This window comes from Buceros rhinoceros, unplaced genomic scaffold, assembly GCF_000710305.1.
Source record: "Buceros rhinoceros silvestris isolate BGI_N320 unplaced genomic scaffold, ASM71030v1 scaffold18689, whole genome shotgun sequence".
Lineage (NCBI taxonomy): Eukaryota > Metazoa > Chordata > Aves > Bucerotiformes > Bucerotidae > Buceros > Buceros rhinoceros.
Window position 1 is genome coordinate 1 of NW_010431103.1, and position 25,809 is coordinate 25,809.

Genomic DNA, 25,809 nt, shown 5'->3' on the forward strand with positions numbered 1-25,809 from the left:
CGGGGCGTTTCCGTGGTAGTGCCCCGCAGCCCGGGCTGGGTGGCGAGGTCAGGGCGCTTACCTTACTCCTTGTCGCCCTTCCCTTACCCGTATAATGCACTTCCACAGCGCTCGTATTTTTTTATTTGCCTAAATATCCCACCGGGGATGGAAAGCTGCGTGCTTCCAAACTGTTACTCTTTCACCCCTCTTTCGGACATCTGTTAAGGGTGTGTGAGGCACTCGCTGACCTGCTGCCCGTAAAGGCAGCTGCCATTTTAACCCTCCCCATTGCCCTGTCCTCCACAGTGCCTCCAGGCTTCTCCTCCACATATTTTGTCTCCATTTTTTATTTCGCATATAGGCTTTCTATAGCTTCTCTGTTGCCTTTTCCTCCTTCCTCTTTTTCCTTTCAGCTTTCCGGAGTCCCTTTTGTGTTTTCAGTCTTCATCCCGTCCTATATGTAAGCCCTGTTCTCCCATTCTTTCCCCAGCTTTCCAATTGCCTTTGCCTGCTTACAAGTTCTAGACATAAAGTAGAGAAGTAAGGGGGAAGAGCAGTCACCATCTTCCCTGACAGGTTTCAGTCATGTCAGGGCTGGGGACACCCCTTTTTCCGGGGGTATCCTTTCCATCATTGCCAGCGGCAGAGGACAGATATTGTGACTGAGGGCAATTTGAGGCTTCAGTTCTGTTTTAAATAATGGGAATCAGGAATATTGCTAATGGAACCATGGAAGATTGATTACAGAAATTTTTAATTTGTGCCTCGTATGACAGAGCTAAAGATGAAAGCTGGCCCTTTTGGTATTAAGGGTAATTCCAAAAAGAGGGAGTGTCTGTTGTCCCTAACCTTATCTCTTTCTAGGAGGGAGATGAGACTAAAGCTGTTCGTTATATTTCCTCCTCTGCCTTCATGCTCTTTCTATGGCCCTTGCAGTAGCTTTCTTTTAGCCTTTCCTATAGTCATCGATTCCATCTACCAGGATAATTCCCAGTCACTGTAGAGGAAAATCTGGTATGCTTTTTGCACGTTGTCCCTGTTGAAATTGTTACAGTCTGTCCTTTTAGGTTGTACTTTTTCTTATGATCCTTTCCAATGAATCATAGCAGATCTAGTTATAGAGGTGATACTTCCGTGTTTGCTAAAAATAAAAACTAACCCTAAATTTTGGAACAAGATATTTGCTCTTTAAGAGCCAGATTCAAAATCAGCGATAATTTTGTGGATAGGGCCCTTAAATTAACATCTTTGTTACAATTTTTCTATTAGCCTTATCTCTTCCACAAATTCTAACTTGACATTTTAAAATTATCCCTTAGCCAAATAGAAAAGTACTTCTGGCAAGTCAGCATATGGTAAAGAATATCCTAGAATCACTTCACAAATATGCCAAGCTTGTGTTCTGCAACTGTTAGGCAGGTTTTTTTTTCTCCTCCTGATTTTTTCATGGGAAGATCTGTTATTATGTGAAGGAACTGAAAGATAAAGTAAAAATCCAGTGGATTTAACCAGCTCATCATCTTTTCTTTACCTTTAGGATATCTATGTATTAAGTAATTTAATGGCAATAAAATTACTCAGTATGTTAATTTCAGGGCGGAGGAATTTTATTAGTAGATACAAGCTTTTTAATTTTCTAGCAGTGCAGGTCATACCGAAAGATTATCTTTCAGCCTTCTGTGGATGCTTAAAACTTACTGTCTTATGGTCAGTGAAAAAAATATGGAGGTTTACTTTGTGAATTGTAGTGTTGTGTGTAAATTAATGAGCTGTTTTTGCTTCTAAATAATTTTCACTCTATGGGCTTGGTAGTCATGTGAATGAGTTTGTATTTTTGTGTGCCATCCCCTAGGACGCTCTAAGAATAATAATCTTTCTCAGGGATGAAAACTGTAAATACAGAAAATTTATTTGAATTATTTTAGGAAGGAAGGGAGCACATCTCTGGCAGCTAGAATATGCCAGCCATTTTGAGAGAGAGAGAGAGAAAGACACACGCACACACACACGGCAGAAGTGGTTCAGTTTTATGAGGATTGCGGTCTCTGTCATGCTGGACACGTGCTTGACATGTGAATAGTAATCAGCAGTGCTGCACCAACTGTGGGGCTTAGTGTTAATTTCTCAATTTAATTAGGATACTGTTTGATTTGTGAGTATCAACTGTGCGTATTGGACTTCCCAGGTGACAGCGAGCTGTAGCCATGAATTATACGTTGGCTTTAAAGAAAGAAACAGGTGAGGGTGTCTGTCCTTTTGATCCGTGTTTATTTGAGGTTTGAAATAATTGAGAATCGAAATTGGATAAGAAAAGCTACTTTGCTTTATATTCCAACAAGATTTGGGCCGTAATTATAAATCCTTGGTTTGGGAAGGGGTGGGAGGGGTGAACACACAAAATGTGAGAAGATGTGTTTTCTCTATGGTTCTATTAGTAGAAGTCTCTCCTATATTTCAAGATATATTGTTAAATTATGTCATATTGGACAGCAATTAAACTGTGCATCATTATACAGGGAAAAAAGGAAAATATTTCGTCACACAGATGAAAGCGGACTATGTGAGAAATAGCTGTCAGTACTATCAGTAAGAGATTCAAACCTTTCCGACTTGTCATCTGGTAGTTTTCATGTATTAAACAAAGAATGCACATAATAAGAAACAGGCATAATTTCCATGTTCTCCTGGTAATTCTCTTGCATGCAAGCTTGCAATATTCTCCTAGTAATTCTCCTGCATGCAAGCTTACAAATGCTTATTTGTACTCCCATTCATAAAGAAGGGAGTATGTAGCACGAAAGTGAGGTAATATCTTAAATTTTGTAAAAACACAGTAGCAAGCATGAAATTCTCCCAGTGGCTTTCTGAACTACCATAAAGAAACCCTCTGCTTTATTGAAGTGTAAAAAGCATGAAGAATTTTTCCAAGACAGCATGAATCCCACCAATTATGCTAGGATTAGGACCAGTAATTTTGCCAGACTTCAAGTGGCAGAAAAAAATCTGGTGGTTCAAATCATTACTGCCCCTGGATGCCTGCCCCTCTGCTGACACACTGCTGCCCCTGAGGCAGAGATGTCTGATTCACTGCTGAATTGATTCCAGAGCCATTGCAGTGTTCAGCCAGTATATTACAGTCCGTTGAAATTAGTATCTGTTAACGTTAATAAACTTGGTTGAACATGGTGTGGATTCAGGAGTATACTGGTAACCAGGCCAGGTGCTTTTGCTGTGGAAGTGGCAACAGCCATCAGGGAGGAAACTGGGGAAGGTTTTAATCTGCTGCAGAGTCTGCCAGAGCCCCTGTTCCCAACCCTTTGTCTAAGGCATTAGACTAGCGACTGAAGGGTTGTGCTGTTCAAGCAGTGTCCCAGTTCAATGTATTCAGTGCAGGCAAGTCCCTCTGAAAAGTGATCATCAGCTGGGAGAACCACCCACATTTTCTGGAGTAATTCATTAAGAAAGTTAAAAGCCATCAGGTGTTCTCTCCAGTTAAGCAGGTCTGAGCTGGAACTTGTGGCTGAAAAAGAATGTTTCAAATTAGAGGAGTGTATTAGGCAGAAAAGAATCTGGATGGGATATACAGAAGGCAAATGTGTTAAATTCCAAATGCATTTTAAAAGTAACCTAAGACTCAGACTGAGAGAATGAGAACCGAAGAATGTTATTTTTTTCTTTATTTTCACATGGATTCTTCTCTGTGATTTGAATGGATGAAAGACTTCTACAAATTGAAAGCATCAAAAAAGAAAGGGATCCCATTCCCTTCTGTTCAACAGACTTCTGTGCTGATTGCAATAAGGACAGAATTGGCTCTTCAGTTAGCTCTAGATGGGATGTATTCTTACCTCGCGTGGACATTCAGCTTAAAGAGGTTTTCTCACCTGTGATAGCCTTGATTCTAAAGTATGCTTCTGCTTTGATGCTCAATATGTGCAGTAGATTCCTTTGCATGGGTAGGTTATTTTGCAGGGGCTGGTGAGCACAGGTTTTTCTCCTATGTTAATTACGTTCAGGATCCTGAATTTCTGAAATGAGTTTTGATCTGAGTGAGCACAGGACTGAGCCCTTTCCAGTGCAGATGTACAGGTGAAAACGGAAGTGATGTGAATATCCGTAAGTGCCCTCCAATTGCAGTGCTCTTTTTAAGTGACTGATGTGTGGGTCTTTCCATGTGCAATCCAAACAACTCATGTGTGCTCTTCTACGTTTCTGGTGGTTTCGTTCGCTTAGCCTTAATAATGAGGAGCAGGATGTGATTCTGTTTTGATTCTATATGTAACGCAGAATGTAAATATGTGATCTAGGTCTGAACTAACACAGCTGTGTTTTTAAAAGGAGCAATGTATTGTTCATACCCTCTTTGCTTATTGCTTATCAGGTTTACTAGAAAGCAGTACAAGGCTAAAACCTCATGAAGCTCAAAGCTACAGAAAGAAGGCATTGTGGGTTTCCTGGGTCTCCATTATTGTCACACTGGCTCTTGCAGTGGCTGCTTTCAGTGAGTATTGGGATTATTTTAAATCTTCACACCTCTCTTCTTTTTTTTTTTTTTTCTTTTGGGCTCTCAGAATGTCTTTCTGTGGAAGTTTTTTAATTTTTTTTTTCTTCGCAACTGCAAAAGAGTTTTTTCTCTAGACTGCCTATGTCTGCATGGTGCTTATAAATTAGTAAAACTGTTGGTTTTTTGCTGCAGAGGATAGGGTTGTTGAAGGTCAGAGAAAGAAACAGGAGATGTTGATTCCTGATAGCATTTATGCATGTGGAACTGTTCATTTCACAGAATAGTGTAAAATTCATTATGCAGTGGATTGCCTTTAACCAAAGAGGTCAAATATGACAAGTCTTAATCCACCTGGGATTTGTAGTGGGAATGCTACAATAAAGAATAGTGAATTGTAAGGGAGAAATATATAATTCGTCTGTATTACACTGACAGATATCCTAACACAATGCTAATCTGGAAGAGAAATACCAGTTTCTTTTAAACTAGAGCTTTTGTTTAAGTTTTGAGACATTTGTCTTGTTCACCTTTACAAAAAGAATTTGAAAAAAAACTCACCCAAACCACTCTTATATAGAAAAACATACATGTATTTATTTTATTTCAAAACAGGAAAAAATGCTACACTGTGTAAATAAAGATATATTTTAGTTCAGTGCAAATCTGTAAAATTTCTATCTTGGTTAATTAAGTAGAACTGAATTGCTGTAAGAACAAAAAGAAATGTGGAATCTGGAACAAAACCTTTGCCGTGGCACTTTCTCTGTTGAAAAGAAGGAAAAAACAGAAGCGTCTGGATTTCAGTGTGTATATAAACAAAAGGAAAACTCTGCCTAGAAGACAAGATATTTAACATGTCTCAAAGCATTGTTCTTCAGCTTGACAAAGACAGACTTGCGTTATTTTTCTCCTTTCTTTTTGAAGCTGCAGCAGCATGTGTTTTATTATTCTAATCTGCAGCATACGACCTGCTGCTGAAAGTTGGTGTCAGCTCTCAGGAGGGATTATTAGCATCTGAACAAATGGTCTCTGAAAACTCAACATACACTACTTGGAGTGATTTATAGAGAAGCACAGGTACAATACCTTGATTAAAAAAGAAGAGAAAGGAGAAGGAACACTTAAAAGCAGAATCTAACACTCTAAAGAATTTGAATGTTAACCAGAAAGCTGGGCAGTTGAGTTTCCATTTTGTTCTGCTTCATGAAAATACAGTAGTCTGTCTTTGCTACTGAAGCAATGTAAAAGTAAATACTGTGTTACAAAATAACCTTGTTACCCCTTAACAATGTAATTTTATGGAATATTGAGAAATGGCCTAATTTTGTTGTTTTCATTTGTCATCGTTGCAAGATGTAAGTGTAATATGGTCAACTAAATCACTCCATTTCTTCTAAAAGAATCTTTTTAAACATTTTGTAGGAGTCGTTAGGCTATCTGAAAGCTTCTGTTTTCAGTTTTCCTTATTTATGGCACTCTAGTAGTGTTAAGAAACCCTACCGAACAAAAAAAGAAAACCAAAAAACAACGCAGCAGAGAAGGTAGGCCCTGTCTGGATGTACTGTGCCTGCGCACTCAACTGGTGTGGATGAGTGGATAGGCATTGAACTACTGAAATCAGCTGTTAGTAGTAGACAATTACATGTTTTTGGAGTGTATCTTTACTGGTGGTTTGAAGAGGCTAAATTGGTGAAGAATAGAAGAGGAATCAGCACACACAAACATAATAATTCTGTATGGAATCTGGTGGAAGGTGACAGTTAACTTACATGCCACAAAAACATTGCCAGGGCTTTTGTTATTCTTAGTATTTTTAATCTTTGGGGAAAATACAGTGATTCTTCTAGAATCACTTTGCTCCCATGTGGAATTTCAGCAATTCTGTTTATTGTCTCACACTGGCTGCTCTCTTCCTTTGTGCTCTCCTTTTAGCAGGTTTCTCTAGCCAATCCATGAGTTGGGAGATGTGCCAAGTGACCAGAGTTTGCTGCCTGTTTGATATAAATGACTAGTTGTCACACTGGGGTGTCTGACACTGCCAGTTCTTTGCAAACACCTGCTATTTAAAGCGTCCTGTTTCCGCTTTACCTCTTGTCTATAATGGTGAAGTGTTAGCAATACAGCCCTGATGTTCCATTTCAGTGAAAAATGGGGACCCGCTGTGCTAATTGTCAGGCTACACTGACTGTATTCTCGTTACTCTTTCAGATTCCCCTATAAATTCTTCCTACAAATTTTTGTTTTATCCTCTTAGAGGCTTCAAAATACTTTTTTGCAAATGTGTCTTAGGGAGCTGCAGCACATGATATAATAAAGACACTAGGCCAGGGAACTGACATTACTTGATAACTGTAGTTGAAGAAATGGAGGACATGGAAGGTAAGAAAAATATTCAGGCGAGTGCTATGTCTGTGCATGGTCTGTGTTGAGGGTGGGGAAGTGATTCAGGAGTCTCATTTTCCAGTCCTGCATTGGTGACTAGACCTTTTTTATGGTCTGTCCTCTCCCTTTGGTGCGGCAGCTTGATCACCATCCTTCCTTACGAGACTAGTCCAGTTGTTTCCAACTCTCTTTTTCCATTACTAGAGTAAGTTGGAATGGTTTACCTAGTATGAGATGTTTTCTTTCCCAACTGAACTCTGATCTTCTTTCGCTTGGTAATTTTGAAAGAGATTGGTAAATCTTACGTTGATCTGAATACATAAAGTAGATTCCTTATTAGGTAATCATCTATGGCACATGAGCCATGAAATCCATTGATCTGAACTCCATGTGATAGCCTTATTGTTAAAAAGAACTTGTGTGTAGTGTGTCAGAAAGGTGTATAAACTCAAATTATGGTAGACCTATATACATGTCATATCTGCTACGTAACAGGTGTATGTAGCACATACATGCTATGGTATGTGTTCTGTCTGGGAGGGGCTGTTTTATGGCCTGAAATACCAGAACACAGAAGATGAAATGCTGACGTGTGTATGAAAATGTGTTTGGTCTCTAGGTTTGGAAAGCTGAACTAGGCTAGGTTGGATAGGGAGCAGAGCGGCTGCTTAAAAGAAAATGAAATAGTCACCTTCATTCACTAATACTGAGAAGTAGGACTTACAAAGACCATAAAATAAACTTTTTCCTGTAGCTGAAATAGTAGATCTCTTCCTGTCAGGTACTTAGAATACTTAATTTTACTACAAAAATGCTGTACTTGTAAAGAACTATTTGGAAGTTTCAGCTGCTCTCTCTAAACACAGCTCCTGCACTGCATGGTAATCATTGTGGTCTCATTGCTTTGAGTGCTGTTGAAGGTGTTGATTTCCACCATGCTCTCTGCATAGGGCTTCAATAAAATCATTATAGACTTAAATTTGTAAGATCCTTGAGGTCACTGGAACCCTATGGTATTGTCTTTAGTGGCTGAAAGTTAGACTCTCTTAGAATCAGTTATGCATTTTCTGATATTTGTAGGTTTGTGCCGTATTTTTATGATCAGATACTGAGCAATGGCAATGCCCAAGGAATGAGTTTATTTCACTTTTCATTTTGATGCTGCCTGAAGTATGCATGCTTGCAGAATTCTCATCAAGAGTGGATTTACATTTTTGTGAGTATATAGTCATAAACTGAGACTGGGCATGATAAAAATTACTAAAATGAACATTAATTCATTCCTCAGCACCTCAAGTAAGTACTGGAATAGTAATTTTAATATAATTGTTTCTGGTTTACTATAATATAAGAAAAGAATGATAACATAGTATGAACATCTATATATGTGTAGTATAAGGCTGCAGTCTAAATCATTTCCTAATAACAACTGCAATTTCTTTCTGTAGCTGCAGTGTTGTGGGCTCGTAGTGAGCCTAGTTCCAGAATCCTAATAGAGGATGAGGGATTGTTAATGGTGGAACAGAACGTTGGTATTTTGAAACGCATTATTTTTAGTTTCTTGACATTTATGTCACTAAAACATAATTCTGAAAAATATACAAATAGAGCTTCTGCTGTTGTAGTTTAATTTCTGCTCAAGCATCTAATCCCTGATTATATTGTCAAAGCAGAAAACAAACTCTCATTCTGTCTGGTATTTCTTGTCCAGTGTAGACTTGTGATTCACAGAAAAGTAGCCTGTTCATTCATCTTCCTGATTTGATTAGCTAAAATTGTTTCACAGTGAATGGACTACTTATATCGATATATCAAAACAATGTATAGACCAAATTCTGCACTAAAAGCTCTCTTTGTAGTCACAGATTGAGTAAAGATTTAGAATGTATGCCTTTATAAATGTAAGCTTTGTAAAGGTCTTTCATGAGGCAGCCATCGAGATGCAACTTGCCGACAGCCTGTCCCAGCGTGGTCAGAACACTCCTGAACAGGCTCTGCTTGCTGATGCATCACGGGAAGAATTGATCCTGGGCTGTTCGCAAAATGCTGAGGAAATAGCAGGCAGGTTCTGTTCTAATGATTGCTTTAGACATCACTCCTTTTAGATCACCACAGACATTTAAGGCTTTAGTTTTATAGAAATAACTTGAGCACAACTTCAAGTTATTTATAGAAATAACTGGGAAGTGTTCAGTCCAGTGTAGTAAATATGCACTGTTATTTTGAGAAGGTGAATTTCACTCGCTCTGAGAAGGACATTGAGGTGCTGGAGTATTTCCAAAGAAGGCAAACAAAGCTGGTGAAGGGTCTAGAGGTCTTACGAGGTGTGGCTGAGGGAGCTGGAGAAAAGGAGGATGAGGGGAGACCTTCTCACTCTCTACAGCTGCCTGGAAGGAGGTTGTAGTGAGGTGGGGATTGGTCTCTTCCTTCAAGTAAGAAGTGAAAGGATGAGAGGAAACGGCCTCAAGTTCCACCAGGGGCAATTTAGATTGGGCATCAGGAAAAATACCTTCACTGAAAAGGCTGTAAAACATTGGAACTGCCAGGGAAGTGGCTGTCCAGGGAAGTGGTTGAGTTCCCATCCCTGGAGGGATTTAAAAGATGTGTATACGTGGTGCTGAGGGACATGGTTTAGTGGTGAACTTGGCTGTGCAACCATTAACTTAGGTTAATGGTTGGACTTGATCTTAAAGGTCTTTTCCAATCTAAATGATTCTATTTTCTATTAATCAGTATAGTATCTCAGATGGAAACTTGGTAGATACAGTTCTGAGTATTTTATAAGATTAGCTATTGGTCCATGGATAAGATAGTACAAGTAAATGCAAAGAAACTGACAATTCTCATTTTGTATACAAAATCATTTGTGTTTCAGAATGAATTACTGAAAAAATGGTTTATTACAATGAGCTTCCACAGGCTGGGATTAGAGAGGCATTTTGTTTGAAATGCACGGTCTGTAGGCCTAGAAATTTCAGAGTAGAGGCTGCTTTCAGATTAAAGCTTCATCCCAGTTCAGACTTCCTAACAGACAGACTAAAATGCCAACAAACCTTACAAAGAATGGATCCGGGTCTACTTTCTTCATTGGAATGATTAAATTGAGCCATAAAATCTCATTTTGGTTAGCTGTAGGACATGACTGGCGATTTTCCTCCCCTGTTATGCTACTCTGGTGCATTGCAAATGAAGTTACATGGGCAAACAGCGAGCAATTGAAGGTGTTATCCTCTGGATACTCGGATGTAGTCGTATTGATGTTATCTGTCACTCCTTATCTCAGACGTACTACTTGGACAACTGAGCTGGGGAGCAACTTTATTAATTCACTGATGAATGCATCACTTTCCCAGCGACCTGTTCCTATTCTTTGCTTGAAAAATCAAATATATGCAGGCTTTCCTTTATGTTTGCACAATTCTTAGTATACCCCGGGGACAGTGGTGAATAGTACTGCTGTTAATAAAGAAGATAGGTGAAGGTTCAAGGTTCTGAGGCTCTTTAGTTTGGCTATCCAATTCCACATTCTTTAAAGGTCACTGAATTTCAGACAAATGATGGGCATTCAGAAGTCAGACCAGTTTTAGAGTCTCTCACTTGGGTACCTAAGCAGAATTTTCCAGGATCACTGACTACATGAAAAGCCTTGGTCTTTGTGTTTTAAAGGATGCTATAAATGCGATAAAGCTAATGATACAAAGAATTGCATTTCTCACTCCTAAAAACCTGAGAGGGTTTTTTTTTTTCAGTAGAGCACATTATATTTATTCAGAAAGTTACATTTCAAGTCACAATACCATGCAGACCCTTAAAACCAACTAAAGGCTAAATACGGAACAGAACTGCTGTATGATAGAATGCAGATCCCTCATTTTGTGTATTTCTCAGGTCATTTAATTATATCAGTTACAAAAAGACAGATGCTTCAGGGCTGTAGTCTCATAGAAGTGTTGATGAAATATGGAGCTTAAATTCCCAAGAGAGAGTTCTGATATTGGTGACACTTGTGCAACCTTATTGGCCTCGTTATAGCTGCATCCCTATCGTGAAAAACAGAGTTTGGTCCTAACCACGTTATACCTAACATCTAACGGACAAAAAAATCCATTGCTCGTGCAGCACTGGCAAAAGCTTTTGCATAGGTCCGTCTGTACTTACTAACAGCAAAATGTGAATTTCATTCACTGAAAATGAAATGAAAGGCCAGTAAAGGGCTGTCTTTTTTTTTAGGCGTACAAAACTCTAAGTGACTTTCTTGGGAGGAGAAAATAGCATATGGATGTCAAGTTCAAGACTGATAGCTGTTGAACAGAAGTATGGGTCTAAAATCTGCAATGCTTCACACATCATGAAATGAAATCTTTTCCTTAGTTGGCAGGCAAAAGGATGATAGAAATCCGTGAAATCTAGAACAGGCTATATGATGATCTCTGTCTATGTGTTTGAACAGTAAACAGTTTAAAAAATTGTTGCTGTGATGCAAGTTTATTAAAACACCTGAGTTTGTGTTTAAATGCTAGCCCTAAAACAGACAAACCTGTTATATTTTCTAATTGCGTTAGAAAGTTGCCATTTAAACATTCCTTGTGCTAAGTACTGATTCCGTTCTCATGAGAGAAGGTCATCCTAAAGGATTTTGAGATTAAAACAGGAGGGAAAACCAGTACTCTAACATCATTTCATAAAGAATGAGGAACATGCAGGTATGTTAAGTCTAGGTTATTTAGTGTAAAAGTCATAATCACAATTCTTTTGTTATTTGATTTTTCCTTTCTGAGACTGTGAGGCTTTTTTGTGCAGAAGTCTGAAAAATAGACTCTGCAGTATCTAGACCAGTCAGAACAGTAATGTTCTTTAAATGAATTAACATTTATATTATATTACGTAATTTATACCATATAAATTCAGATGCTCGAAATTTGGAATTCAGTTTTGCCATCAGATCTCTGCTAGGACTCCAGTAAAGGCAACTTTGTGTTTGATGATTCAGAGGTTTCAACTATGAGAATACAGTTCAGTACCAAGATACAATATGCATTAAGTAAGGTAAATAACTAGGCATTGTTAAGTAATTGGGCTGGTGTCAAGGATCCTACTCATATCCCTGAGAGAATTTTGCTGTGCCGTTGGAGACAAACATAGGTAGAAGGTGAATTTTGCATATGGGAAAAGAAGAATGGAACACCTAATGAGGAGGGTTTTAGGCACCCCACTTGGTGATAACTATGTGGTGCGGGAATGATGTGCCCTACAGCCATCTCTGCTCTGCTGTGGATGAAAAATGTGTATCTTGGCTAAAAGCAGACAAAAGTAGAAAAGGAAGGAATTTTAGGTTCATTGCATGTGATTGGTATTAACTGTTGTCCATAAAAAACTGTTTGAATTTTCTGTGTAAAATTGAATGTGAATGATCCTCTAGTACAAGTTGCAATTGCTGCTTTTGCTGCATTTGGTATATCACATAGGTAGGCAGTTGTACGTCTGTCCCTTGAAGGAACATCATTGCTGTCTTAAAAGTTGAAGGTATTTTCAATCAATCGCTGTAGTATCGGTTCCGTGAAGCAGTGCCTCAGCTGTTGCAGGCTTATCTCTTGTGCAGGGGCACGAATGTGTTAGCAGATTTCTTTATGAGTTCCTGATACACCAGTAGAATTTGGTTTTTATAGATCCTGAGATATTTTGTCTGCTCTCCCAATTTAAAAATGCACTTCTTTGCTTATTGACAAAGATGAACTTGTAGTTCTTTGTACCTGTAGATGAAAATTGAGATAGTGGAAGAAAATGAGTGTTTAATATTCATTGTACAGTATCACTTTATTGTTTGAAGTTTCTGAGGTTGTAAAGCACTACTGAATTAAAACAAACTTGTAGGTGATGAAAATCAGAACACAACTTTCTTTTCCTTAGGTTTTCTTTTCTTCTGCCGCTATTTTAAAATATTCATGTGTTTTAACTTAGGATACAACAAAATGTAAACTAGTACCTGATTTAAATTTTTTAATAGCATTTATAACTTTTACTTTACTCAGGAGGTTGGTAGTGCTTGGTGTTTACTTCTTGGCACTTAGTCTCCGTGACTTTTGAGTAAGTGTTTGAGTTCCTTTCGCTGAAAATTGAAGCTTGTTAGACTTTTTTCAGTACAGAAGTTTAGTTGCAGACGACTCATCTTGTTTTGGTACGCCTGCACTGCAGGACTTAATAACCATAAAATAATCACTTAAATAATAACTGCTTCTTTACAATGCAGTATAGCTGCCAGCAGATCTATACCACCGTGTAGCAGCAGAACATGCTGTTGGTTGGCTGACACATGTCCTTCCCTGTTGCCAGCTCTAGTGAAGCAATGGTAGTGCCAGATGAGAAATGGCAGCGTCTGAGAGACGGTGGGTATATACAGAGTGGTAGTGGAGAAAATGTATCATGACGGAGGGTAGTGATGTTTGAATATGTGGTACTGCCACTTCTGAGGTTAACAGCCTGGTGTTAACGAAAGGACACTTCTGTTTCTGAAAATACCACCAGCAAGGACATAAAGCTCATGTCCTTAGATACTCCTGTCTGTTACATGCTGGGACACTTTTTGAGAAAAGGCATATTGATCTTGTGAAAAATCCAACTATTTCATTTGACAGAATTATTATTTCTGATTGTAGGTGATAAAGTGTCCTACAGCCCCATTATGCTCAGATAAGCAGCTGTGCTTGTCCACTGTAGTGGTGTGCATTTCTGGCACATTGTAAAATGATATATGTGTGTGTGGTTTCATCAATCCGTTATCGCACCTTACTGGAAATATAACACAAATACTAGTCTAAAATAGAAATAGGTAAAAATACTGTGGAGTTGTGTTGTTTGGTGGTGGGTTTTTTTTCTTTGTTGGGAAGATGGTATTTGGATGGTAAGGATCTACGGTTGTTATAATCTCTATTTTGCATTCATAGATTTTGAGCTCCTGTCAAGCAGCTGTAGTCTCAGTCAGTCTAAGTCTTTCAGGTTGAAGGATTGGAAAACTGATATATCGTATCAGAAGGGTAGTACAGCCTGGTCAAATTAGTTTTGCTCCATTAAGGATTATTGTAAGTCTTTGGTAAAGACTGAAAACAAAGCCTGGTGATTGGGGAAGGGAAGATAACTTTTAATATACACTAATCTTCATTTGCAATTCAGCCTTTTCTGAAAAAACGATAAAAAGCTCCTAAATATATCTTCTGACTCTTGTGTATGACCCATTACTATTGGTTTTTTTTCTCTGGATGAGCAGAAGAAGGGACAGAGAAGCTTCGTTCTGAGTTAGAAGAAGTAGATTAGTCAGTGCCTAGTCAAAGAAATAGAAGTAGTCAAATGCCAGAAACAGCTGGTATGTCTGCTAGACGGAAAAACTGCAGAGGAAGGGGAATAGTCTGACAAATACAGTAAAAATAGTTAGACAAGAGGCATCTGCCTTCTTAGAACTGCTGCAAGATAAGTGGTACTTGCACCATGAACTGTGACTTTCTGGAGAGATCTCTGGGCCGTTTTCACACTAGGTGCAATGCTGAGAACATGAGTAAGATCTACTGCAGAACAGGATCCTCAGCTGAATCCTAAATGAAGATTTCTCATCAGATGTGAAGACTGTTTATCTTCTGCTATTAAAGATTATGCATCAGGGAACTGTTAAGTATAATGTATCTTTTCAATATATCAAAATGAAGAAAATATACCTCTAAGTGCATTGTCCTCAGATCACATTTTTTAATGAAAAATTTCAATGACCAAAGAATGACAGTATTTCCCCAGGCTCTGAAAAGAAAAATCTGTTTTTAGAGGAGAGATTTATTACAGTTCAGTGGGAGATTTAATAGAATGGAAATGCAACTGCAGTGTCAGCTAGGATGTGTAGCTGGGGGACATGATTCCCGTTCTGGTAGGCCTGACAGACAACTGATAGACAGGGTAAGGTACACTGGAAATGCTGAAGTTCAGATTACAAAGGGGTTCCCTAGAAATAGTGTTTGTGGAAAACACGTAACTTACCTTGATCAAAGGAATGATTTGTGATCCTTCCATGATAAGAATGTTCTTTTAAAGCAACAGATGGCTTCAGATATTTAATAAAAGATTCGGATGTTTGGAACAGTTAAATTTGTATTTACTGTGAATTGAGTTAATCCTCAATGTAACAGTTCTGTGGAAAACACAGGGCAGAGCCAAGTAACCAGCATGCTAGCCAGTGGACCTGGCTAACACCATGGAAGCTGGTGATTGAAGTGGTGCCAGATCACTTCCTAACTACATGGCTCAGGAGTTTTGGGTAAACTGCTGAAGAGCACAAGTGAAAGTGAAAGCCTGTACTGGCATGGTTTTATATTGATCAATTTGTGTGTGTGTAAGTGCGTGCTGCTGGGTATACAGAAAGGCAGATGAAAGACATCAATCTTAGCTTATTGTTTCGTAAGAGAGAGAATGAGGGCTGTGTGTATGCCTGGAGGGTTATTGTCTACCTCTCGACTTGATAGACATCACTCTTCTCCAACTTGCTGCCACGGCTAACATGGATCAGGCTATAATGTCTAACTGTGTGGAACTAATAGTACCCAAAAGAGCCAGTTCGTTTGCTCATCTTAGAAATCAATAATAAAATGTGTCTGCTTTTTATTTATCATGACTTGATATTTCTGTGTGTAATTAGCTGTAACAAGAAGAGGAGAGATTGTTTAACAATTATTTCTAGCCATGAAAATACAGGTCAGCAAATTAATTTGTACAGATTGTTAGTTAAGGAGGTAAAATTCATAGTTAATGTGCCTTTTACCATGTGACTTCTGATTGTGGGAAACCCATAGTTACTGCTTGTGCATGTGTTTAAAAAAATAATTATATTGAGATATGGGCAGCAAAATGACCCAATGTTGTTATTTTGAATCCTGGTGAACACTCAAGGAAACTCTGTGTGAAGGGAGATCTCCTGCTACTCTGCCAGTAAGAGATACTCATTGGGTTATCCTGTGTACATTTCCCTGCTGAGAAGCATCTGCTGGATGAAAACAAGACTTGGATTTCAGGGCTAATGTTGTGAGTAATGTTTAATGGCTTGTGGAATCTTTAGGCTTGGGATCTCCTAAATGCACTTAAAGTAATATATAAGGGCAGAACTTCAGATGGAGTACATAGATTTGTTGGCTTCCATAGGTTTATTTCAATTTGAGACAGATAAATATCTATCTGTCCCTAAAGCTTACGGCAAATGATGGGATGAACTTAAAACAAATGAGATGTTTTCAGATTTGTATCTCCTTTTAGCATTGTCTTGGTTTTTTTGTAGTAACTCTTGTTTTGTCTCTCATTTTGTGAGATAATATTTGCTTAAGGCAGCCTGTTTGAACTTTCACAAGCATTTTTAAATGCTGAGGGGAAAAAGGTGAATTAATGCTAACTCAGAGCCTGCTTGGTTCAGAGACCGGGCCAGGAATTAGCTCCAGGAACCATTCTAGTCCTGGGCATAGCCCAAGCTTTCTTGGTAGTCTTGGGAAAATGGTTTAATTGCTGTAAGCTTGTTCTCCATCTGCACATGTCACGTTTTGATACATGAAAAAGTGAATTTCCTGCCAAAAAAAATTGGAATGTTTTGCTATGTGGTAGTTGATACGTTTGTGTGTATCCTAAGTCTTCCATAGTGACAACACGCAGTGATAATATACTCTGAATTTTGTACGGTCAGTTCTTAGACAGCTATTGCAGGCTGCTTTCTCTCATACTAGACCTCCTGATTTGTGGGATAGTTTCTATCTGTTGTGGTTTACGTTGTGAAACATAAAACTGTTGTGAAAACTATTTTGAAGTCACTGAATTTTTAATGCTGTAATTCTTGTGATTGAATGTGTTCGGAGGTATGTGTCTTCCTGTAGTAATTTTACAGTTGAGTGGTGAGTTGGTGGGTTTTGGGGAACATAGTGTAATTCTTGTTTGTATTTTGGTAATGCCATTAGCCCACTTGCTGCTGAACTGGAACAGAGTATAGGTGCTGGTAGACTTCTAAAGTAAGGGGACAGGATTGTGAGTTGTGTGTGATATTGGCCTTCCTTTTTTTTTTCCCTTTGGTAGATGGCAGAGAAAGGTAAATGCTATTAACATCTGTCTTTCAGTGCTGGGAAACTTGTATTTCTTCTGTTTCTTTGAATAACCATTTTCACTGGTCAGCTAGATGTGGGAAAGAACTTTTTGTGACTTAAAACTGCTCTCAAATGAGTACTATTGGGAAATACTAGAAGACAGGAGCACCGGGAAATAATCTGCCTTGAATTCTAAGGGCATGAAGTTTTTGAGATCAAGGAAGAGATCCTTATGGAGGTTGGCAGTTTATAAAAGTTTTAAAGTCTCTGAGCAGCAAGTAAGATGGTTTTAACTATTGACACTTGTCAGGAACACGTTAGTGAGGCTTTGACTTTCATGAAAGAACCTGGTTTTTAAGCTGTATGTTTGACCCAATGTTCAGTGTAACTTTTCATGTTAGCACGACTGATGTTATTTTTTGCAGGACTGTGCTAGGTTTGCTGCACGTACTTCTACTTCTTTTTTGGGAAAAACTGAGCCTGAGGTTTTGAAAATAGGAGGTTTTTGTAACAAAACTCAGCACTTCACAGTTCAAAAGTAAGATTTTAAAGCTGCGTCAAAAGTGCGGTTGGATTCCATGAGGTTACCAAATGTTTTCTCCTTTATTCTTTTCACCTTTTTTTTTTTTTTTTGGTCAGGAATTAACAGGCATTTGGGGTTTGGCTGGCTCAGGTGTGGCCTTTTAAAGATAAGTTACATCTTTCACAGAATATATAGACAGATTGGTTAATGCATTCACTACTTCGTAAGAATCTGCTGATAATTTGTAACTGAGCTGTGAGTATTTGTCAGGGCATGACACAGGAAAGTGAAATGGTAGTCTAGCGGGTCAGAATAGCTAAAGCATGATGTCCTTGGAGATTGCTACGGTGCTGGAGGATGATCACCTAATCCTTGCAGCGAAAAACTAAGTGTTTATGAAGACCGAGGAAGACTACCCATATGTACCTTGATGCTGTCAACAGAATGGTGACCCTAATGGTTTTCTTGGGTGGATGAAAATTTGTGTTCACCTATTTTAGAATGGAGAAAACAAGTCTATCATGTTGTCCTAGAATCATAATAAACAACTTTCTGCATATCGAGTTTCACTTTTTATCTTCTCTGAGTATGCTTAGAGTTTACTGTGAAATAAATGCTCTTTTGCAGTGACTGTTAGGCACGGTGTTTAGTGGAGTTGGTGATTTGTTGCTCTTGCTATGTACTGTGTGCATTTTCTGCATAGACTTCCTGCTGCAATGCAGTTTGCTGAGCAGAAAAAAACCTTGCTAAATTTTGCTCTTACAAAAAACAAGCCAAAATAATGTGCAAAATTCTGTAGTACAGGAGAAAGGGTTTGATAAATATGGTACTGATTTAAAATAAAACAAAAAATGCACTGCAAATGCTGTGTTAAGTTTGTTTAAAAGTTAAGGCAGATAGTGCTTATTACTGATGACTTCCATTGTTCATGATCAAGTGCGCTTACTGAGTGTACAAGGTACACATTTCCATGATGATACGTTCTTTTCTGAGCCTATTATACCTGTCATTTTAATGCCTGGTGTGGAGAGGAACTTCAGGCAGATTGTCTGTGAAAGAGCTACCAAGGAATGGTTGTCTTGCCCAATCTCTACAGCTATTGCAGCCTCGTATGGCATAGTCAGCATCTGAGAATGTGAATGGATATTAGGGAAGACATACAGAGGAGTTCTTGGGCGTAGAAGTTTATGTGCTAACAATGAATCTGGTGAATCTGCTGGGTCTACAGGTCAGTCCTAGAAAGATTTTGGTGTCTTTTGTGTCGCAAGTTGTGGTTGTCAAGTCTTTCAAAGAGACTTTGTTTACAGAGCTGCTTTTCAGTCCCAGTGTCTTCACTGTTGTCATGATCACTGGCAGTGCTCAGTGTCCCTGGAATGAGGAAAAGCCAAAGGCTTGCCTAATCATCACATGGGAGGAGAGTTGAGTGCTTTTAAAGATGGGAGGTTTTTGATTTTGCTTTCCCCTGGGGTATTCTTGCTTTTACTGTGATATTGTATAGAGGTGAGCACAATCAGTCTTTCTTTTAAATGTAGGTGGACCTGTGGATTTCCATGACTTTCATATAATTCAAGAAAGCTGACATGCTTCCAGCTGGAAGGGAGGGATGGAATACAGTGATGTCAATGCTAAGCACATATGAAAACAGACTTTTAAGTGGTCCTTTGAGGGTAAAACCCACCAAACTTTGCAGCACATCATTTTACAAACAAGGAGATGATACTCAGTCATCCCGTCCTGCAGAATAGCAGGCACGTGAGAAAACAAATGGAGCAACTGGGCTGCAAAGAAGCTGCAGGACTATTGACTTGGTGTAGAAATCTAATGTGAATGTATAAACATAAGCATGCAGCTACTGTGATTTAAAGCAGGCGCACAAATTATGTGGTGTCTTGCCAAGTACTATGTAATAAGGAATTACATTGTGTGAATGCAGTGTTTCTAAAAATCTGTTCTCCATTTCAGATGAAATAAGCTCTCAAGAGAGTTGGGGCAGATACGAGACAAGAGTTATAAAAACAGGCTTGCACTCTTGAGCACTACGGTCAATTCCCTTGCCTCTTGGCACAGCAAGGTTGCTCATGGCAAATAGTGATACCAATCTGATTTAAGTCATAAGGAGAGTGACCCAGACTGTCAGGTTTTGAAACACTCAGAAATCTTAGTAGAAAATACACTTTTGAAGGTAAAGAATTGCATGTGCTGATCCTTGTGGTGTTCAGCTATGTCTCCCCCTGCCCCTGAATTTCTTCTGCAAGTGTAAGTAGATTATTCAATAAAAGTAGAGGACACATGGGGACCTGACCTTTGCTTGTAATGAATCTATGTAACTATCATCCAAGTGATGCATTTCACAGTTAACTGTAGCTTAAGAAGTGATATTACTGCCTGTGCTTTACAGGCAGTTACACAGCAGTTTTATTCTGAAAAACAGCAGATTTGGTCTTGGTTTGAATGTCCGTCTCTGGGGTCCTGTTTGGAATGAATGCAAATGGTGTGCTTTTCCTTTCCTGGTGGCCTGGGCTTCACATCTGTGGTGAGATGGAACTGCAAAAAGTATTAGTTCCTGAATGGTGCAGGAACACACCTTTTTGACCTAAACATTTACAGGCTGTTTTCTATATTATAACTTTTTGTATGTGTATGAAATGGTTTCACTAGGAGGTTAGGTAAGATGAAGGGAAATTAATAAAATGTATCCCGTTAATGCTGATTTGTAGCTCTCCTACTCACAGTAATGTATCTGCCTTGATTTCACTTGCATAACTTTAATCAGAATCGATTTTTGCATTTGTGTGCTACGGTATGTGTCTTGTGATACTGGAAAAACTAAGATGTGGGAAGTCATCCACATCCACAAGACATCCTGGGTCAGCAGCAGATGCCAATAAAGGGGTTCTGTTTGGGAGATACTTGGTATTCATTATTTTCAATGAAGTCAATAGAAATCCTTTGACATAGGGTGAGATCAATAGCTGGGAAGATTAGACTTTGCAAAAAAGTGCACAAACTGTGAAGAATAAAAATATATAACAAAGCTCATTGGTTTTCCAATCCACTGTTACATAGGTGCTACAAAATCGAATGAAACCATAAGCGTGCAGGGTAAACCAAGAGCTATGCCCTCAGCCCTGCAGCTGTTTGGAAACAGCAGATTGAAGAACCTGAGAATCAGTCTACTTCACAGAAAGATATTCCTGTTATGAAGGTACTTCCAGTGTGCTCTTGCTCGTGCTTTAGAGGTGGAATTTTCACTGAACCAATAAAGCGCTGTAAATCTTGCTACTGTGATTTAAGAAGTTACCAGTAAACTGTCCTCAAATGTCTCCTCTGTCCTGTTGCCCGTAGATACTGTCCCTACAATGGAGTTAGCAGGAGACAGAGTGTATTCATTTACTGCCTGTGCTTTCACTTGCTACCTTGTAAAGGCCAGATTTTTTTTTTTAATGTAATTGTTTTAGCTTAGACAAGTGATAGGCTCTAGAAAAATCTCAATTCACTTTCTAGTTCTGGTGCTGGTAGGTTACTTAATTTTTCTGTCACCACATTGCACTTGAATTTTGAAGGCTGCACTCGGTTCTAATTATTCTAATTTAAGATGAAGAATTAGAAATTAAACAGAAATTAGAACTTCAGATGACTGATGTGATTGTCGGTTTTGTTTTCATTGAGAAAATAAGCTTTAGTAAGTCTTAGGCTTTGAGATTTTCAAGAAAGAATATCTTTTTCTAAGTTTTGGTTTAGTATAGAATTCCACCAGTTTTAGGTAAAAAAGACAGTGCTAGAATAGTTACAGACATCACAGAAATACAGAAGGTACCTAGGGCCTTAAAGGAGGTTTTAATACAGTTGCATGTGGTTTTGTTGAACTTCCTCCTTTTAGCTTCATCTACTAAAGAGATTGAACAAAGCATTCAGAATTCTAATAGTTCTGTTTAGATCACTTTGAGTTCTCCTACTGAGGTTGGGTGGGGTGGGATGAAAACTTCATGCTTCCATGTCACCCGCAGGTGACATTGTTAAATTTGAGGTGGGGATGATAACCCTGGCCCTAGTGAAGCTTTTGTAGGATTTTTCCTCTTTCTTCAATAGGTCCAGAATGTAATTTGCCACCAGTATTAAGAATTCCGAGGAGTATTTGTTTTTCCCCATTAAAAAAATTCCACTTGGCTCGTAAGGCCTTTTGGGAATGTTTTCTGTCTTTGGTTGCTGTGATGAAATCTATAACTTGAATACAATTTTCTGTTCATGAATGATTTGTTAATCTTGCTGTGTTCAGAGTCAGTGGTGGAAGTGGAAGAATAAAACCTAACCCTTCGTGTCCCATGATTATATTTAACAGTGCTTTATGTCTCTGCCTCATCTGTTCCCGTTCTTATTTCAGGAGAAATCAAATGGCTACTTAGAAAAACATTGCTTTTTTGCTTGCTCTCTGGAAGAACAAAAGGTTAGAGCAAAGAAGCATTGTACGTTAGTATAGGAGCGTTCTATTGTGTTATAGTGTTTGGAAGCCTCGGTTTTAAAAAACTGATAAAGCCCCCAAATTCGGACTCTGAAATTGGAGAGCATTCCTGTGGTTTATAATGGGCTGTGGTTTTATGGAGTGTCTAAAAATTAAGTTTATATTATTTTTTCATGGAAGTGCTAGTGACACAGAGTGGAACGCTGCCTGTGAGGCAGTGGGGGCTGATGAGAAAAGGGTGAGAAAAACACCCTTTGATTTTTGGTCCTGGGATTTTCTAAGTGCAATTTTAGGTCTGTTTTGAAAGGCTGGTAATCTTTGATATTTAATGGTCTTCACTGAGAACCAGAGAAGAAGCAGTAACCACTTTGAAAATGTAGCTGTTCAGTCTTAATTTTTTTTTTATATATAGAATAAGAAAACCAGACCCTTTTTCATCCATGGTAAGACTGACTTTCTTACCTACAGGAAGAAGCATCATGTTTCAGTTCTGTGTTGTACATTGGCATACTTTGCTTTCTAGGCCAAGTTTTATACTCTCTGTTGCCTTTTTCCAGTAGTAGATGGAAATAATGGTTTATTTCTGACCCGAGAAGGGTGACTTACTAACCTCATTGGCACTGCCTGGTAAGAAAAGGGCTTCAGGTCACAGGCTGAGGGAGCTGGCTCCAGTGCAGTAGAGCCTACTTGATCTTTGCTCCTGCCCCCACCGCTACACCCAGTCAGGCAAACTGCCTTTAGAATAGCGTAACGTGGTGGGTCAGTGCGTGTAAAATGCTGTAAGAGGAGGCTCGCACAACCTGGGCTGCAGTTATGGTTCAGATGACATCTCTGAGGACTGCTTGTTCTGGGGAGCGGCGGTGGTGCTGGCAATTAAGCAGGTGGTCTGTTTTGCCCTGTATGCCTTAGTGCGTGGTGCACAACTTTCCCTATCACTTCTTCCGAAAAATGACAGTTGAGATTAGTGTTTTCACAGGTGTCTCCATCCTGTAAGAAGCATGCCATTCTGGAATTTAACTTCTTTTAATTAAAACTAATCATATTATTCTGATTAAAAACAATGAGATCTCTTTGTCTTCAGTATTTGTTAATAGCTTTAGTTACTGTTTTGTGGTGGTAGAAAATCTGACACGGTACAGGCATTTTTGTATTAGTATTATTTATTATATTTCCCATATGAAAATAGCTACTCCAGAGTACAATATCTTCATGAGTTTAAACAGTCACATGAAGGAAATTGCTTTGGTTATAGGATTTACTAGTACACAGCTTTATTGGCAGTATTTAGAAGTATGCTGGACATGCTTTATGCTCCCCGAGCCCGTTGACATAGGCCATTCAAAAATCTAAGCCTAAAAATACTGCGGGATGCTGTTTTCAGTGGCTAATGGCAATAAAGAGGTGTGGCAAGCCTGATTTCCTTCTGACTCTGTAGAGAGACAAACTTTTGTCTGGTTGACAGATGGAAAGATGACAAAGTTTGGTCATCAGTAACTGTTAATCTTCTCAATTTTCCATTCACCTTCTTGTTGGCAAGGGCTGCAGTACTCAATATTTTATTTGACGCAGGCTATGATCCTGAATCACACTTAAAAGCTCATACGTAGCATCTGTCTCTAGAGCCATGCCCACTTCCACAGATACTGGTGAAGGATGCAGAACATCATGTTACTTTTCTGGTTTGTGAAACGATGATTCAATCTGAGCTGGTTTAGAAGATAACATAGTGATTCATAATGCTGCACATAGCGCATGTTGAATTTGGAGAGTCATAAAAATAGCAGGGGTAGCTGCTTTGAACAACTGTTAGGTTTGCCAGTCTAAAATTAATTGACAATTTATTTTCATTCTCCCTTGGTTTGCTTGGATTAGAGAAGGGCAGAATTTACCTTTAAGAGATGGGAACAACAGAACCTGGAGACATGAATTCTTGATGCATTTCTGCTCTTTTCTATCAGATGAAACACTTTTTCAAGTCAGAAAAGTTTCTTAGCATTCTTTTTAATGGAAAGACAGTTGATTTATTTAGCAGATTAAGAATATTAAGCAACCTCTTCTATTCTGTGCTCACTGTACAAGTAATGATGTGGTATTTCTGCTATTTCATGAGACAAGTCTGTTTTGCTGTTGTGATTCGTATGGTTAATTGCCTTTTAGCTGGAGTTAGTTTAGCCTTGTCAGTAGCGGACTTCAAAGCAGCTGACATTTGTTTGAATGGTTTTCAGTCCTTGACAACTAAATAGCTTGTCATCTTAAAAAAATTAAATTGGGTTTCCCAGAAGGACTTGAGAAAGCAATTGTTTTGTAACTGAGGTTTAACATTGAAAATGAAAGGTTGGAGAAGGAGAGGCAATCTTATGCTGGGAAAGAATGTTACCCTACATGCTGTTTGTTGAGTGAGAGATTGACAGTCCTAAGAAAGACAGGCATTGTGTTAGCCTGTGCTTCGACTTGTGGAGGAGCAAACAAGTAGCATGCTGCTGCTCTGGTCTCCCAGCTGGAGAGAATGAGAAAACAGATACAGTCCAAATTCCAGTTTTCTGTTGTGGTGCTGCTTATTCTTAAAGAAAAATGAATGCAAATTCAGAGTCACGTCTGGTGGACATGGTGGGTTGTTGGGATACGAATCACTGGATAATTTGTCCTGTCTGATCATTATTCTTGCATTTATTTATTTATATATTTATTTTCTGTGGGTATAAATGTTCTAAAAAATAGGAAAAATCTTCCTCTACTGAAGAAATAGCCTTCAGAATAAAAATTCCATTAGAATTAAATTACATGCTTAATAATTTAAGATACTGGTTTAGAAGTTATAGAACTTAAAAGAACTGCATATTGGCTTTTTCCTCCATTCACTTCTTTTTTTTTCTCCTATCCCTGACTTTTTGTGCTCTTTTTTTTTTTCAAGTGCCCATTTGCTTTGTGTCTCAAACTTTGCTTTCTTCAGTGCTTAAAGAGCCCATTTTAAACCATTTTGATCACAGAATGCTATACTTTCTATTACATTTTTATCATTCTTAGGTGAAAGTCTGCTGCCTGAGTTACGTAAACAGCCATTATTGACTTCAGGGGCAGGTACCTGGGCTTAGGCTGTTACCAGGCTTTAAATAAGATTAACATTGATAACCTTGCCATATTGTTTCAAGGGCATTTTAACCAGGTCCTCTTTGTTTCCGTGGTCTTCTTGCACCTCATTTTGCTGTGGTCTAGACCATGTCTCAAAACTACAGATTCAGATCCTGAATCTGTGCTACACTGCAGTATTTTATGGGTTTGATTTATTATTTATCACCAGCAACTAAACGCTTGTGAATCGAATCATATTTACTATTCTGTGCCACTGGAAAGGTTACATTGAAGAAGAATCACTTGAATGCTGATTTTGGAGGCCTAATTTTGACTCTTAGCATCTCAGATCACCTCTTTGAATGCTCTCCCAGTGGATAGTTTTGCGTTACATGATTTTTTGCTTAAACTGTAAAGATGAGTTTTTATAGAAATATTGCAACTTTCTTCCATACCTTCTTCACTTTAAGGGAAGATTATAGTATTTTCAAAATCATATTTATGTTTAATAATTCATAAGGACTCCTAGGCCAGTATACTGGTCTTCTATCAAGTTTCTTGTTTGCAAAACAAGAACATAACCCCTTATGTGCTAGGAATTTGCAAGTCAGCATTTCACAACAGAGAATTTTAACATTGTGTTTGCCATGGTGTGCCCTGTGTTAACAGGAAGTTTTTGAAATTGCAGGTTTTGAAGTTTATGATGTTTTGACGTCTGAGTCAATGCTCAGTAAGCATTCAGAATTTCAGGAGGAAGCCTGAGAACATTGATAAAAAAATTCTTTAATAACTATTTGTA

At 38.5% G+C, this 25,809-nt stretch overlaps 1 protein-coding gene across 1 annotated transcript in view; it reads left to right on the forward strand.

Moving 5' to 3' along the window:
- Positions 1-2,186: 2,186 nt before the first annotated feature.
- Positions 2,187-25,809, forward strand: part of LOC104499762 (transmembrane protein 163-like) — a gene marked incomplete at its 3' end in the record, with an annotated part of 76,498 nt that continues 52,875 nt past the window's right edge. Inside the window, exons 1-2 of the mRNA XM_010143315.1 lie at positions 2,187-2,220; positions 4,364-4,483. Coding sequence (XP_010141617.1) covers positions 2,187-2,220; positions 4,364-4,483 — 154 coding nt within the window. The remainder of the gene's footprint in view (positions 2,221-4,363; positions 4,484-25,809) is intronic.